The sequence below is a fragment of the Protomyctophum bolini genome, assembly GCF_963924005.1.
Source record: "Protomyctophum bolini genome assembly, chromosome: 12".
Classification (NCBI taxonomy): Eukaryota; Metazoa; Chordata; class Actinopteri; order Myctophiformes; family Myctophidae; genus Protomyctophum; species Protomyctophum bolini.
In genome coordinates, this window is record NC_137873.1 from 36404161 (window position 1) to 36421694 (window position 17534).

The 17534-nt window shown below is 40.9% G+C and overlaps 1 protein-coding gene across 1 annotated transcript in view; it reads left to right on the top strand.

The window, feature by feature from the left end:
• Positions 1 to 2228: 2228 nt before the first annotated feature.
• st18 (ST18 C2H2C-type zinc finger transcription factor) overlaps positions 2229 to 17534 on the top strand; it is a gene marked incomplete at both ends in the record, with an annotated part of 54841 nt that continues 39535 nt past the window's right edge. Inside the window, 2 exons of the mRNA XM_080779061.1 lie at positions 2229 to 2282; positions 3342 to 3516. Of these exons, the coding sequence (XP_080635187.1) occupies positions 2229 to 2282; positions 3342 to 3516 (229 nt within the window). The remainder of the gene's footprint in view (positions 2283 to 3341; positions 3517 to 17534) is intronic.

Consider the following 17534-nt stretch of genomic DNA (forward strand, 5'->3'; position numbering starts at 1 on the left):
GATGATGTACCGCCTCCTGCACCAGGGCAGGGTGGTCGGTGCGAGGCAGTAACGTAGGGACACGCAGCTAGCCAGTCGCCGCTCGGGAGGCGGTACAATGGGAAGTCAATAAGGAAGTCAATGAAGAGAGTGGAGAGAGAATTTCAGAGAAGCCAAGACTTAAAAAAAAAAACAAAAAACGAATAAGCTGTCAGGGACTCTAGGGTGCCGCGTCCAAACTTCAGAAAAGGTAACCGAGGGTGCCGAAAGGGGCTAGGCTATGGACCAGAGCTACCAGTTGGTTAACCTTTACCAATGCCTCTGTACTGTTTCTCCAGCCACTAACACCGTCATTCCTACACTAGTTTTTGCCGGCTGCCGGCTACACTAGTAATAATAACTTATGGCAGGCCTGTCTAGAGTTTGAATGGACAGGTATCGGTCAAAAGGGAGACATCGAAGAGGAAGGATGGAAGGGGAAGGATCAACAATATGGAATGTCAGAACAGGTAAGCTCCATATATGGATATCTGAGGGTTTGAGGTCAGATGTAGAGTTGCTGGCCAATAGTGATGATGACGACATCAGGGCATTACGGGCATTCCCATATGTATACACACAGGAGGCCTTTTGCTATGTTTCACCAGGTTCAATTGAAACGGGCCTCCACCCTCAGGGGGGCCTCCGAGCTCCGACTGACCACCAGACGTCAGTCAATCCCCCCCGGGCGCTCATATTTGGTCTCGAAACGGGCCTCCAGATTCATAAGGCCGCCCCTGTGTATACATATATGGGCATTCCCATATGGGTATAATATTGATGTCATGAGGGGGTACATTTCCATAGTAAATGCGACTCGCAATAATACTTTATATTGTATTATTATTATTATCATCACTGTTGTAATATATTATAATCATTTATATTGTATTATAATCACAGGTAGGTTCTCGCCAATAGCTGAAGTACTCACTCATCTAGGCTACATTACATTGTTAGACAAGAAACAATGACCTCCACGGTACCTATGTCCTTACATTACCTTCCCTCCAGGAGGGGAAGGGGTACTGCAAGGGGGTACTTAATGTAAACGGTAGATATTTTGATGCAGTACTGTGGGCTATATTTGAGTATGTAATTTTTTTTATGCTGAAAGTGCCACTACACTCAGTTTAGACACATTTCCTTCTCATGTGTTAATATTAGGCTTTATTTAAACAATTAGAGGTCAGTTTACAGCAAAGCGCTCAATGTTAATTTACTCTCCATCTTCGAAAAGTAGCAGATCTACAAGTTCACAACGCCTTGTGATGCGCAGCCGAACAGTACGAATTAGCCTATAAATCAGGCTTTTACAGGGCAACAACAATGTTTAGCACAGAATGTACTTGTAGCCTAAATGTGACTATATAGCCTACCACAGTGCTTAATTTTGAAACTAATTACTGAAAATGGGGAAGTGATGTAAAATGCTTAAGTGAATTATTCTTTTATTAATTTGCATTCTATTAATTTGCATGCTTTTACTACATGATCGGTTTTCTCCTTGTGGTTCTCAAAGGGGGGTTTGGGGACCACCAAGGGTCGTTGAGGGGGTTCCAGGGGGCCCGCAGAAAGTTCTACAAGGTCACAACATGTCACACCAGGATGTGTTGTGAGCTTGTAGATAAGTGACTATTTTCAAGAAATAAATAAATGTGTGGAATAATTTTAAAGAAATTTGAACATAAATAATTTCTTATATTGGGTGCCCCATGGCAAAACATCCTTTCAAATTGCGGTCCAAGAGCACAGGCAAAATCTGGGATTCCTCGACGTGAAAATCTTTGGAAACCAACAGAATATCTTACACTGGGAGCTGAGTGAGGTAGTGGTCAAAATAAGCTGAAAAAGAAGGGGGGGGGGGGGAACACCCGGTTCAAGTTGGATAGAAAGGGGGGGGGGGATGTTTCCAAAGAAGGATAGTAGTTGCACAAAAGTTGTTCTGTTGGCTATGAGTGTGGTGTCAGTCAGTCCCAGTCCCTGTGGCTCTCACCGTGCACTGTGCACTGTGCACGCCTGCCTGATGGGAAACTGACTGTAGATCAGGACATGGCCTCGTTTGTTCACGGCCTCCCCTCTCTGAAAAGAGTTATGCTGTCTGTTTTGAATGGACAGCGTTTTTCTTTGTGTGCTCGATCAAAACAGAGGGCAAAGTTAGTCAGCAAGTTGCATAGCTTCTGCATTCTAATTCTTCAAGCCTCTTTTGTATGAAGTTTGACACAATGTTTTACACTGTGTTTGACCTGAATGGGATCCTGGAGGTAGGAGTGATTTTTTTTTCTCTCCCCCCAGCCCCAAATACAAAATAGAAAGGGGTAGAATGCGTTTTTAACATTGTGATATTTCTCCTATTAGCGGTAGCTATACTACTAGTAAAAAAATGTCAATCAATGAGGTAGAAAGCCAACTACTACAATATACACAATGATACAGCTAGAATTGCTAAAATATTTATATGCTTTTTATCTGATCTGTATCCTACCCACAAGGTATTTGACTGTGAATCCCTGGCACTTTTGATATTACCTGAAGGCAAATGGTATAGATTTATACAAGTTATTTACAACAACAGCCAAGCCATTCCTCTGGAAACTAGGCTGCAGATCAAAGGATTGTTTTGATCTCTACTTAGCATATTTGTTTAACCTAGCCAGTGATTCTGAAAGTGCACAAGCTTTTCGGTGATATGCAGAGCACCCTTTATCCGTCTTTTTCTTCTGTTAGCTCTGGATTTAAGTACTTTCTGTATTTAGGAGACAACTGGATTTGCCAGCTTTTGAAATTTAGTTGCTCACTGCTAGCAGTCTTGGCACTCAGAAAGAGATAACTAGGTATGTTCTACTGCTAATCCCTATCGGCCTTATAATAGTATTTGTGGACTGTACAGTACTCAATTAGGTCATAATGTGCTATTTTTATTCCCTTTAAGTTGGATTAAATGTGAAAACCTGTTTGTTGTTGTTTTTGCTCGTTTAGTACTTTAGTTTCCATCTAGTGTTTAATGTATGTTCTTTGAAAATGATTGTTTTATTCCGTTTCAATCAGTAACTTTCCACACAGGACTTTAAAATGTCAGGAGAAAAACTATGTCCAAGCTCTCTCTCTCTCTCTCTCTCTCACTCGCGCAAAAAGAAAAAAAAGATGCCAGGGCAATCAGGACATTTTCTGGAATGCTTAAGAGAATGCATACAATGCCCTAATTCTCTCTTACTTTGGTTTTGGGGAAAGATGAGCCCAGGTTTACTGGGAGCCAAAAAAGGGGGCAGATGGCTCACAAGAGGGATAAACCTGGGAAGTCATGCTGTAAATGTGTTTTACAGAAAACAATGAAAGGAGCAGACAAAGCGATTGTGGCAAAGTCCTTTGGAAAATGGAAAAGCAGCTCTCTAAGGTCCAGGACCATGGAGAAGCCGGATGAGCTGTCCGAGGAGAGCAAGGAGGAGAGCCTTTCCAACTGCACCTGCGAAACCCCACAACAAGGCAAGAAACCAGTCCATTTTCTTACTGCATAGGACACAGTCCGATGTCTCTCAGCCTATTTTTCTTGTGGAAATTTTTAATTATTACTGTGGGTGACTTGTTTTTCGATTTGACTCTCTGGCCCGCCATATCCGGTGAACAAACAAACCACATTGTTGGGCTGGAGAATTCCTTTTGAGGGAAAGTGTGTCTCCAATGATACAGCGTTGCCAGAAAAAAGACAAAGCAAAAAATAGCAAACACAAAAACAGTCACAGGTGCATGAGAGAAAGAGAGAACCCAGTGAATGGTCACTGCGGACCCCAGGAGGTCTTTCAGAGTAAGCCAGTGCGGTGGGTGGACTTCTGACAAGGACATTGGTTCGCAGCCAGGTGGAGTGTGTAACTGAGAATGCTCCTGTTTATTCTTTTCACATGCTAATGTGGCTCCTATGTGACTTTAATGCGGCAAAACTTTATTCCTGGAGTTTTCATTGTTTTCTTCCCCCCATACAATACGAAGTTTTAGTTTTTATTTCCTTGATGGTTGTTGTGTGAACTCCTGAACTCTTCACTGTAAGTTGGCGATTTGTATGTCAGGAATGCATTTATTTTATTCTGAATATTTTAGAAAGAGATATTTTCTTCAGTGGAATGAACAGAAGCTATGCCTAATTTTTGTTTTTATAGTGGAGGTTAACTATTCTAACAACACAATTTCTTTTTAATTATCCATCACAAAATGAAATGATTTGAATTTTTGCTTAATATGCCTAATATGAACAACCTTACAGAGTAGATATAATGTATAACTTTACAGCACATTAAATCCTAAATAGATATCTTTGGATCCTGGACAAAGGCACCCCTATGTGGACACAATAAGAACAGAGGGCTGTTTGAATTTGAAATGCATTGGTTGTATAGTTTTCAATATGTGATACATGTACATGGTTAATTATTACCATTACGGTACACGCTTTAAACAGGACCTTCATTATAAATGCAGTTGCAAGTTTAGAGTCAGTTCAGTTGCTGAGAAGGCCAGTATGGCTTCACACTATATGTGCCATTCTATACCTTGTGGGGCAAAGTCTGTAAATAGCATCAAAGGCATATTGCCATCTGTACTTCTAGAATCTCTTCTGCATAACCATTAAAACAAGCTGTCTCAGAGGACGGCATACGTATTTTAGCCCTCAACCCTGAATTACTGTGTGTTCAGTATAATTATAAGGGAGGAGTGTTGCCAGGCTAGAATGCAGAATGCCAGGTGCACACTCCCATAGTCTGCCATTATGAGCGACTCGGAGCATTAACGGTAGTATCAACGTGCCATATCTAGCTATCACTTTACTCTGCCCGTTAATGGTGGAACTCGTCAGTCAGTCAGTCATTGGTTTGCTGAAACAGGCAGAGCTAGGGAAAAAGGCAGAAAGTGCAACACTGTGTAGTTTGAAGTGTTCCGTTTTCCTAAGCCTGCTTAGGTTATGTGACTGAGCCATGCTGCGGTGTGAAATTTTATCCCGATACTGGCACTGTATCCGTGTGAGGGAGTCTTGTAAAATGGGTTTACTTAGCGCTTTTCCTGGCATTTTCCGAAGATAGCAAAATGCACAAACACTGCCCATGCTCGGATTAACTGTTCAACAAAATGATGCAACTCTTTTGTCTGTCTTGTGTGGCATAGGTTCCTTAAGTTTAGTGGTCAATGGTCATCCAAAAGTGAGTGGATGGACACGTCAGAACGCTGATGATGTTCATTTATCCATTTGTAACTCGGCTCAGAGTGTATAAAGAGTCCACTGTGACTGTGCCTTGGTTAATCATCCATGTCTAAGAATTAACCATGCAGGTAAACTGCTTGGAAGGAACTACAGTATAACGGCAATATCTTATCCAAATTATTTTGTTTGTCACGTTAGAGATTTTTACTTTCAAAACAAAGAGGTATAGAGCGCACACCCGCAGTGGGGAGGTGCTGACCGCAGGAGATAAAACTTGGGGAAAAAAAGGGAAAGAGGCTCGTATAGTCACGATGTGAGAATGTTTTAATGAACCGACATTTTGGGCAAACGGGATGCCTTCTTCAGGATGTGTTCAGAGATTATCTTTTTTACTTTTGAAAGAGATTGTTGTCTGCTGGATGTCCATTCCCAATATGGAGAAAGAGATGCCTCTAAAATGACATGTGAATACTGTAGGTGTGGTGGATATTTTAGCGCCCTGGTGTACAGTATGTCGTGCCAAGTGCACAGAGAGCTCATGAATTCACAGCTGAGGACACGCACACATGCACACACACACACACACACACACACACACATACACGTGTGTATATATATATATATATATATAGGTGTGTAAATGCAACAACAATCTTTGTCATAGATCAGAGAACATCTCCATGGATATAACTTATTTACATTTTAATTACTACCATTACTTCATTTTTTTTAATTTTATGTGGCCATAGCAAGCCCAATTCCTCCCTTACACTAGAAAGAAGCAACATTACTGTCCCCCCCCCCCCCCCCCCCCCAAACTGGAGGTTTAGATGCTTGTTTATCACTTTTAAATACCATCATCTTTGCTGAAATCCCCTCTCAAAAGAACCTTTCACTTGCTGGAATAAATTCAAATTAAAATTTAAATCCCTCTTTGCATTTCTTCAGCGTCTTTTAAAATAGCTGCCTCCTTTTAGAAAGCTGTTTATGTAGTGATCTGTTCATAATCCAGTTTGTTTCTCAACAGCGAAAAAACACAGAAATCGTATTATCACTATCTTGGAGAGATGATGCGAGAAATCACAAAGTATAAACGTCAGGATCTGTGGAAGTTACCAAAGTTATACATCTGAAGAATGTGGCAAAAGCCTTTTCAGTACAGTAGTGTGAACATTACCATATTGACTTGCAAATGTACAGCACTTTGGGCCATGAGCAGTCAAAAACATTTTTCAAAAATGACAATTGCTGCTCCTTCAACAAATGCCCCCAAAATTGCCTTATTTTCCTCGATCTCATATGAACATGTATTCATACCTGTGCAATGGTGTTCTTATGTGATGCATAGCTTTAACACATTTTGGACTGATGTCGATTAAAAAAAAGGCTTCTAAATCCTAATAGTTTTCTGAAAAAACCCGTTTCTATGTCCGTTGTGCTCAACCTTTTTCATGTCAAGGACCCCCAGAATGATCTCTATTGGGCCACGGACCCCCATCTCCAAATATGATGTTCCAGGGAGCCCCCAGAAGCAAATATGTTCGCTCTGAAATATATATTCAAAGATTTGCACAACATTTTCACAACATTTCAAAAATAGCAGACCTACAAGCTCGTAGCGCGCCACTCGGTGGCGCGCTATGAGCTTGTAGATCTGCTATTTGTCAATAGCTAAAGTATAACATAATGCTTTAAAACACCAAAAGGGGTTCCCGTACAGAATGGGTTAAAATAAGAATAATTTGCACAGTGCCGGACAGGTCAGATTTCAGTGTAAACAGATTCTTCAGAATCTCACGAAGCGTTCACCTTCCAAGAGAAAAACTATATCTAATCAGAAATTTAATAAATATGAACAGAAACAGCTGATATTTATAGCAACACCTTTTTGACAACAATCCAGTGCAAATGTAAAATGACGCAGAAGAGGCCATAGGGAAATATAATATACTCAAGCTAGATTGGATTTATTGTTAGGAAACAAATTATAATTGTGTCTCCAGAAAGTTAACCAAAATCTAAACAAAAGGAAATCAATGGCCAACCACCATTAATCACTCAAAGCTAGCTACTTGTGGTGAAGAAACTTCATAATCAATTTCTTTGTTTTGCTCAAAGGGCATTTGCATTTCGGTTCGTGTCAGCAAGCTTTGTGTACTTGGTGCAATCAAAGAATTGCAAGCAATCCACATTAAAAGGATCTTTCTCTCTCTCGATCTTTCTCTCTCTCTCTCTCTCTCTTTTTTGTGCTTATCTTTGAATAGTCATAATAAAGCTGGCTTTTCATACAAAGTGTGCTACAAAGATTTGAAAACAAGCACACATTAAACTTTTCTGACAAAATGTGTCTATACCTAAAGATGAAGTTTCCCATATTTAATGGTTTATTGTATTATAGTGATAAACCATATATAGGCTATAGTTACGTTCTTAGACTTCTGCCATACTAAAGATGTTAAAACGGAGTCACTGATGAACATCATTAGAGAATGTATTTCAAATGTCTAGACATTCTAGTAAAATGGCTGATGTTATTATCAAAGCTTCGTACTATAATATACACACCTGTTACCATTGTTTGGACGCTGGTGCTTGGCTGCATCTAACGCACAATCTAGTCATTAGGCGACACCTCTTTCATTGTCTGCTTGTCTGTCTGACTTGAAGATATGGGAAAAGACCCCCAGAGACCCCCAGATCAGGACCTGACCTCTTGATGGCACAAAATAATGATGAGCCCAAGGCAAACGAGGCCAGACTCCGACTTGTACGAGACAATATTTATAGCATTTCTGTCTAAAGTGTCAGCCATTTGATAGTTAAATAAAACATGTTGACCGCTAATTATACCAGTGCATTTGGGTGACGGTATATTCATTATATGATGACAACTCTCTAAAAAAACGATAAGTGGATGCAGGTTTATAGTCTTCAAGTCTGAATAATTCAGCATTTTTACTTGACGAATGTGGTTCAGTCACATCCAGGGAACCACGATAATGTTAACGTTATAACGGTCTGCATTTCCAGAATCAGAATCAGGTTTATTGTCACACACAGGTTTACATGTGTAAATCAGAGGGAGTAATTTGTTTTGTGCAAGCTTCATTATTCCGATGTTTTCCAGGAAAGGAAAAAAAAGGGGGGGGAGTGGAGGGGAGGGGGGGGGGGGGGGGGGAGTCAAGGAGAGTATTCTTTTCAAAGATATCTAGATAAATACACATAGCATAGTACAGTAAATGGCAGTTATGTAGCTTAGACATACGGTGCAAAAGAGCGGCAAACATCGGTAGTTCGTCATAGCAGCAGTGTTGATTTCGTCGACTAAAACTAACCGTTTTCCACTGACGAGAACTACATGGAAACTAAATGAAAAAGCTATGCTGACTTAAGACTAAGACTCCGTATACTGACCATTTTGTCAACAAATAAAAACTAGACTGAAATGTTAGGAAGGGACTATAGTGGACAAGAGATCCACTAGTCATTTTACAATATTATTGCATGCTGAAAATAGTCGCAGCGCGACGCGTTGTGGGCTTGTAGATCGTCTATTTTAAAATTAAAAATTTGCTGCCAAAAACAACACTGGCATGTACTGAACATCAGTGGTTTTCAACCAGTGGTCCTGGGACCACCAGTGGTCCTTGAGGGGGATCCAGGTGGTCCCCAGCTCAATGATGGAGAGTTGGTATAACCAAATGGAACCATATAGATCTTTAACTCTTGAGAGCGTAAAATGAAACGGAGCACAAATGGACTCTTACACACGTTCATTTGGTTTCATTTGACGTTCTTAAGAGTTAGATTATTGTTAAACATCTGCATTAGTTATTTTTTTTCAGATTCGTTTTTGGCTTTTGTGCCTTTATTAATAGTTACAGTGAAGACGGACAGGAAAAAGAGAAGGGGGACACGCAGCAAAGGTCGTCATGAACGGGACTCGAACATGCAACGCGCTGTCAGGCCCAGAGCCGATATGTGGCATGCGCCTGGACGCCCCATGCATTAGTTCATTTACAAGAAGTCTACACAATTAGAGAATGTAAAAAATATATATTTTTTCAATGTATTTTTTATTGAGGCTCTGAAATTTCACAGCTGAACAATCGCAATTCAATGTACATAGAACCACACATTTTTCTTTTTTAAACGCAACATAGGAAAACGACAAACAAAATACAAACAAACAAAACAGATGTCACAATCATGTCATTTCTCTTGACATGATTGTACATTACAGGTCACCAGAGTCTTTGTTATTCACTACCGTTCAATAAGGTATCCGCAGTCTAGAAGGGTCCACTGTATCTAAGACCTTCGTGAACCCTTCCATGTTATCACGGAGGAGATAAGTCAGTTTCTCCAGAGGAACCACAGTCATTACCTCCTTGTACCATCAGCCAGGCCCCTTTTCCACCGGTTCAGTTCTTTTTGGTTGTTAGTCCATGAGCCAGACCTCCAAAATTGGAATGTTAATTATGAATTGAGTGTGCAAAACCATACCTATATTAGATTGTTATCACCATGAAACTTCCCCAGTTGATTACTTACACAAAGACAATGATTTATTGTGGTACAAATCTTTAAAATGTAAATATGCAAATTAGGCATCATATAGAAAAAATATGCAAAAGAAAACATATAAAGCTACTATACTGTGGAAGGGTTATCATATATTAATTTACTTATATTGATCCTATACACAATTTAATATAGGTATGGTTTTGCCCACTCGATTCATAATTAACGTTCCAACTTTGGAGCTCTGGCTCATAGACTTAAAAACTGGTTCTGAACTGAACCGGTTTGGACCGGTTGGAAAAGGGGTCCCAGTGTAGGAACGTCTCTATGAATCCAAAGCTTGAGTATAGTCTTTCTCGCTATGTATAAGAGTATTCCAACCAATTTGGCGTTGTGTCTTGAGGTCCTTGCACTGGATACCTTAGCTGCTATAAGTACACAACGCCCGGGATTCAAACTCTGGCCTCCCGCTTGAAAGTCCTTCTTAACCACTAGACCAAAGGGATATCCCTTTGGCCCAGGGGAGATATTAGACTTTTGAGGCCTTCAGGTAGACTAGAGGCTCTGAGCCACTGAGACACCAGCTATGAGGGCTGTATGAACATGTCATAACCCATAGCCAAAAGTATTTGATTAGTGGTTCTCAAAATGGGGTCCAGGAACCCCCAGGGGCCATTAAAAGGGTTCCAGGGGTCCCCAGCTAAATTAGTCTGCGTCATAATCAGTTTAACCACTTTAACCCATACTTTGCAGGCTATTTAGAAATAACAGATCTACACGTTCACAATGCGTCACTATCCAATGTGTTGTGAGCTTGTTGATCTGCTATTTCTTTTTAAAAGATCTTGAAAAGATGTGAACATTTTGGAATTTTATGTATATAGGGGGCACCTTTTTCAGATGGGGGTCCGTGACCAAATACATGTCAATTTGGGCAGGGGGTCCTCCTTGACGTTAAATGTTTGAGAAACACGGCTTTAACCCATTTTGGGCGTTTAACACCTTTTTTGGTGTTTTAAGCATTATGTTATAATTTAGCTATTGAAAAATAGCAGATCTACAAGCTCGAGCTATTTTTGAAAAATCGTGAAAATGTGCCTGAAATATTTGAATAATATATGTTCTTTCAGAGCGAGTTTTTAACACAGCAGCCATTATTTCATATGTATTTGTGGTCCTTGACATGAATATGTTTGAGAACAACTGACACGGGTTTTTAATAAAACTGTCCGGATTAAGAAGACATTTATTTTATTTCGACGTCAGGCCTAAATGGTTTTAGACATCATGTAGTCTCACGTTGTCAGACAAACCGATTGCAGCCTATAAGATGCTTCTGATGACATCGAAATTCAGTGTAGTTGCAAAACACCTGGGTGAAAACAATTCACCCTTTGTCAGCCCTCTGATTGGTCCCTGACTGACTAACCAGCAGGCTCTTTCTGCCTTGTTCACGCCCTGGTTCCACCTTGTTTATGTTGAATTTGCTAAAACATATATATATTTTTTTAAACAAACATGATATGCCCAGTCACCGTGCTGCACCTGTGATGTTCCTTTCTTACTGACACAAAGTTTAAAATAAGAATTAGAACGCACAGAATATCAATACGAAGCAACTGAAAAACATGTTATTTCAATGGTATAGTGGATGGAGAGAGAGGATTTTTGTCCAACCACGAAACGGCAACCAATGAGTGGGAAGAGGGGCACAACCAGGGGGCGGGACTTGACAAAGGGTGAATGCAGGGCTTTAAAAACGACAACTATATTGCAGAACCAATACAAAGTCTTATGGCCACTGGTTCTCAAAGTGGGGTCCGGGCCTCCAGGGACCCCCAGGGGTCCTTGGGGGGGGGGGGGGGGGGGGGGGGGGGTTATTTGAAAATGGCCGCTGTTCCAGCAACAGTGGACATCTACGAATCCGACAACGTGAGACTACTGTAAATGTAACAAGAGCTATAGCTCCAAAGACTCACTTCAAGTAGAGACTGAATATTCTTTTATATTATCTAATTATATTGTTGTGTACACAAACAGACATATATCATTGATGGCCACCATATATGGGTGCTACTATGGAGCAGTTTACTCTGCCTTTTTAGAATGTATTGTAAAGCTGCATGGTCACACACAAATCACCCCAGAGGGGATTTGGGGGGAAGCAATCTAATAATTTCCTTAACTGAGAGACACGGTGACATGCAGTGAAGATAATTATCCCTATAGGACAAAATAAATAAAAATGCATTTCCAAAGTAACATTCCCTCAACATAAAGATAGTGCTACATCCTGGAGCCATATATCAACAACATGCAATTAGGCTTGGTTACTCATAATTTGCATATGCAAATTGATTTTTAAAAATTAATTTGTCCTTTTATGTGACTTTCTCTGATGAACAAGCCATCAAGTGGTCGCACAATGACAGACGGATTGCACTATACTCGCCAAGGAAAGACTGCAAGCACCTGGGATTTTAGACCAACGTTGTAGCATTTTTACTTCAAATCAAATGGTTTCACGTTACTGTGTATATATATATATTTCATATTCAATGCCACGGTCTGAACAAACGTGCATTATTATTATTTGGGCTGTGCTGTGCTGCCATCTGAAATTAGCCACGCTGCTTTTAGGAACGGGGGGGGGGGGGGGAGTGGAGGAGGGGGCTGGTGAAAGTTTTATCGGTGACATTTTGATCTTTACCGTGCATTAGAAGAATTCAGGCAAACATATTTGTGTAGGTTTCACAGGAGTAAGGTATGGTGCTCAAAAACAATGGGGCGAGGTCACGGTGACATCTCACTTTGCTTACATAATTTGCAGCAGAATGCAAAAAGCTTTTAGATACACAGACGTGACCCCTCGTAATACCCTTCTAAATGCAATCAAACACTTTCTACAAATATGAACAGGACTTTTTAAACGTGAACCCTTGTTTGACATGTAATTTTATACAACCCACTCCTCGTGCTTTTCTCCATCAGCGCTCTCTAGTTATGCCCACATTTTTCCGTTGATGAAATAGTTTGACAGATCAGTATAGTTTTATTTTCCGAGCTAGCCACGGATGAAAACTATTGTTACACATTTCCACAGATGTGAGGGCCAAAAATGCGGGATTATTACACGTTTTCAACAACAAAATAGTCTCTTTCACTTATGGTTCGTCAAGATAGCTTTTCACGAGCTGTTCCTCTTGCAATGTTGTAATATTGTCTATTTTACAACATGAAACGAGTGCTGTTGTTGTAGCTTTTGCAGAGAGAGAGAGTGTCTGCATCAGCAGAGACAGAACATGGTTTCATTATTTGATAAGAAGCTCAGATAGATGCTTCTTTACTTTCATATTTTCAGACCATTATCGAGCACGAAATGGTGAAAGGCAAGGGAAAATGAAGCAGGACTAGTCTCTTTGTATGTCTCTCTCACTGTGTGTACCATGAATTGGCTCTTCAAGACAGTTACAAATTAGACTTTCAAATGAGGCATTAAACAAGGTGATGATCAACTGCCAAACCTTAAGTAATGATATGCTCCATCCTCAAGTCCCCAGCCTTGCATAACCAAATACGCAGATGACAAAAAAAAAAAGAGAAAAGCACTGAAAATATATTATTACACATTGTGTTCACACATCAGTCCCTGGAGAGCAGGGGACATAACCAAGAGATAAGCATGTTTGGGTGGCCCCTACCATCAGCTGGGGATGGCCTACGCTTGGATCTTGAGGAGGCCTCTTAACCCATTTTAGACGAGATCCCCTTTTGGTGTTTATATAGCATGATGTTATACTTTAGCTGTTGAAAAATAGCAGATCTGCAAGCTCATAGCGCGGCACCGAGTGCCACGCTACGAGCTTGTATAGGTCTGCTATTTTTGAAAAATCGTGAAAATGTTGGCACAAATTTGGAATAGATATTCTTTCAGAGCGAATGTTTTTAACTCAAATGTTTGCTTCTGGGGGGGTCCCTGGAACAACATATTTTCAGGTGGGGGTCGGTGGCCAAATAGGTTTTTCAGCAAACTCATGATTTAGTCCTCGTCCTCGGGTCTAATTGGGTTAAGCTGAATTTATACTTCGTCTCACGACAGCATTGCTTGCAGAAATGTACTGATTGTAAAAAAAAAAAAAAAGGGGGGTGAGGGTGTGGGGGGGAGAAATGTTTTATGGGTATCACTTATTTTAAATCCTGAAGCCCGAGCCCCACCCCACCCCGCCTCGTCCCCCCCCCCACACACACACCCGCTTGCCCCAGGCTCCACCCAGAAGTGTGGCTGCCTTTGTCATTGTAATCTGGCGCTGTTTGCTAAACGCTTCCACTGTTTACTCTCTGCTATGGGGGCTTGTATGAACAGGAGTCAGCAGGACGTGGGGTGACATCACTTCGGCTGGGGCTTTTGTAAGCTGCATTATGTGATGTCTCGGGGCCCCCAGTGCTTTCTTCTTTCAATCTTCCCCTCTCTCTCTATATATCCAGGCCTGTCGAATGCATGAGCTAACTCAGGAGGCTAATATGGCCTACAGGGAGGAATTACACCTAATTACTTAAATAACTGCTAGGCAGCAGCCTTCCTTAGTCACCAAAAATCATTTCCAGGTCTCTGCCTTTTACTGATAGCTGGCCCTCTTGTGACAAGAAAGCCTTGGACAAAAGCTTTCATATTCAAACAGTCCAGGAGAGAAATTAAACAGACTGACAGGTAATAACATTCAAAAAGGGAGGGAATAGAATTACCAGACAAGGTTTTCATATCACCTATTTTCTTTTTGTTTTTTTGTGTTGTTGTTGCCGTAGAGATAAATTCGCAGACACTGAAACTGGTCTGTTGAGCCATTGTTATCATCCCTGGCCATCTGCTGCCTAAGGAGTGACATTCCCTCTCATTTGCATGATGAGTGATGTATGGGGAGCTAGGGAGGGCATATGCACTATAGTCTTATGACAAAGCCAGAGAAAACTTCTTTGAATCCATAGAATAAAGACAAAAAATAAAAAATAAAAAATCTGGAGTAAAGATGCAAAAATAATTCACCTGTTTGCGTGTGTGTGTGTGTGTGTGTGCGTGCGTGCGTGCGTGTGTGGCTGAGTGCGAGCTAGCCTACATCAATCTGCAATGTCTGTGTCCAGGGCTTGTGTGAGCGTACGCGCATGAGTAGAAGCTATAGTGCATGCATCTGTCTCCTTGTGCGCCTGTTTGTGTGTTTTGCGGATGTGGGAGTAGAATGAGAGGAGGAGGAGGAGGAGGGGGGTGGGGGGGGTTGGTGGCTGTTGATGTGCAAATGTGCATCATGTTGAAGGGCTGTGAATGGGGAGGTGTGACGTAAAAAGGGACCCGAACGCAGGTGCTTATCTCCGCGCTGTCAAAGGCACAGTATGTCATATTCCTGGGGACTACCTTTCAAAGCTGCCGCACCGGCTCAGCTATCAAGAGACTGGGGGAAAAAATCAAACTTTTGGGATCACAGAAGTATATAGGTTTGTGTCAAAGTTCTTTTCATTTTAATACATTTGTCACGCTGGTCAGCGTTTTATTGTCCGTGATAGCAGGAGAGATCGGACATGAGAAAGACATGCATTTTAGCTGCTTAGGCTGGTCTGATGCTGCCGTTTGAAATAGGGCTAAAAAAAAAGAAAAGGCATGCACGGCACGAGAGTGGTGAAGTTAACACGCTTGTTCGTTACTTTTCTTCTCCCTCAAGTGCCGGACTTTCTGTATATTTGTCCTGACACTGTGTGAGGGAAGAAAATACACTGACAATTGTGTTGTTTGTAGTCTGACAAAAGGTTATGTGACTATATCTAGGAAAAATATATTTCTGATCGGTGTTGCGCAGAGGCATAAGAATGTTAGCACAACAAATAATAATCGATGGAAATATGAGTGCAGATTTGTGTCGTGAAAGGAGATTAAATGGCTTTTTGTTGTGTTTTTTTTTTCCTTTTTTCTTTTAAATGCATGCCCTATTTTTGATCACCCAGATAACATGAGACGCTATCTACCTAGATTAAATTCACAGCATTTGTGTGTAGTTTAAGCTTGTCTTAGATGGAACACATGCTAGTATTGTGTATGGAGACAAAGCATTGTCAGGTTGTGGGTGGCTTTGACAGTGACAGCTGTACACACAGTCCCACTGAGCCTAATGCACTTAAACTTTGACTCTGTATTCCATCCTACGTAATACCACATCTGAACAGTGTGTCATATATCATATTGTATTGCATTGCATTCGGGCCTTGCTTCTTCTTCTTCTTCTTTGTGTTATGGTCATGTTAACCCTGGCAAAGTTTGAAAATGTGTAGATCCTGTTGCACTGGATGTAATATCACAGTTGGGGAGTTCATAGGCGAGAGTGAGCACGTAAACGGGCACACATTTTACACTTAAAGTCACAGGGAGACATAGCACTCAGAGGTGTCCAGAGCAACCATTGATTTAGTTGGAGGGATGTTGACTGGAAAAGTTTATCATTTACTTATCAAGCTGCATATAGCGCTCATGCCATGGCTGAGAATCTGCTTGGATGAATACACTTTCCGACAAAACAAAGCTATAGATTTACCTTGATGTCGAATATGAGCAGTCCATGAATGGTTTCTGGTTTGTGTGTGCAGTAGTCTACCGTAGGCCTTTGGAAATATCAAATGAATGTGAACTTGTGAATGTTAACTGCATTTTACGAGCCTTCTGAGATTTGTGTGTACATACAAAGTCCTGCCCATGTGCTTTGTTCGGACTTTTCTAAGAAAAGTTACGCTTGTGCCAACTGGGGGTATTCTGAGATTTTAATGGGTGCACATTTCAGCTGACATTTAATGATAAGGTTATTTCAGTACGGTACCGCTCTGTCAACATAGGTGACACCTTTCATAAAGAAGTAATGAAGTGAAATAATTGCAATACATTGCGCCGTGTCACAAAGTCACTGGATGATCGTCCTGACTCCTTTCATAAAGTTGGACACGTTTGCAACTTGGACATTATGAGCCATGTATTGTGGTTACGTTAGTGAAGCACACACACACACGCACGCACGCACGCACACACACACACACACACACACACACCAATGACTTTGTTCATTCTAATTACATATGCAACGCTAAACCGCCGGTACAGATGTGAGCTTAAACGTGGATACCTAAGAGGCATTGCTCTCATCCTGGTTGTGCTCTATAAGCACAAGGATGTAAATTCAGCTCCTACCCTGTTTGTCGACATGTCAGTCAGGCAACCATCAGGAACTGTCCATGGTACCTCAGGGCCTAACAACTCTCTCACAGGCTTGTCTTGAGCAAATGCTGGGTGTCATTAAAAAACACACGAATATCATTTTAGATCCCACCACAAAGTGACGTCAAGAGAAATAGAAATTTAACATCAAGTTTTGGATAAAATAGTTGAATAAAATTGCGTTGACACTATGTGAACTATATGGGGAAAGTGTCCGTCGGGTTGTTTGTGTTTTGAAACTATACAAAATGACGTGAGAAAAGAAGCGCGTGTTCATCTGAAACACATTGTATGTACCTGTTTTTTTCCACACTCCAAACTTCACTTAGTTAATCCAGGAAAATGAATTATGTGGCTGTAATTCAACGAGGTCTCAGAAATGTTCCATCTGCTGCTGAGCAGCTGGTGAAAGGATAAATGTAATTAATTACTTAACTTTTGAACAGTATTCCAGACAAACAGCGGCGTGCGTATGATTGGAAATTAATTGTGCTGCTCTAAATATTCTTTTAATGAAGCAGCAAAACAAACATCAACACCAATACCTTTTTAAACTATTGT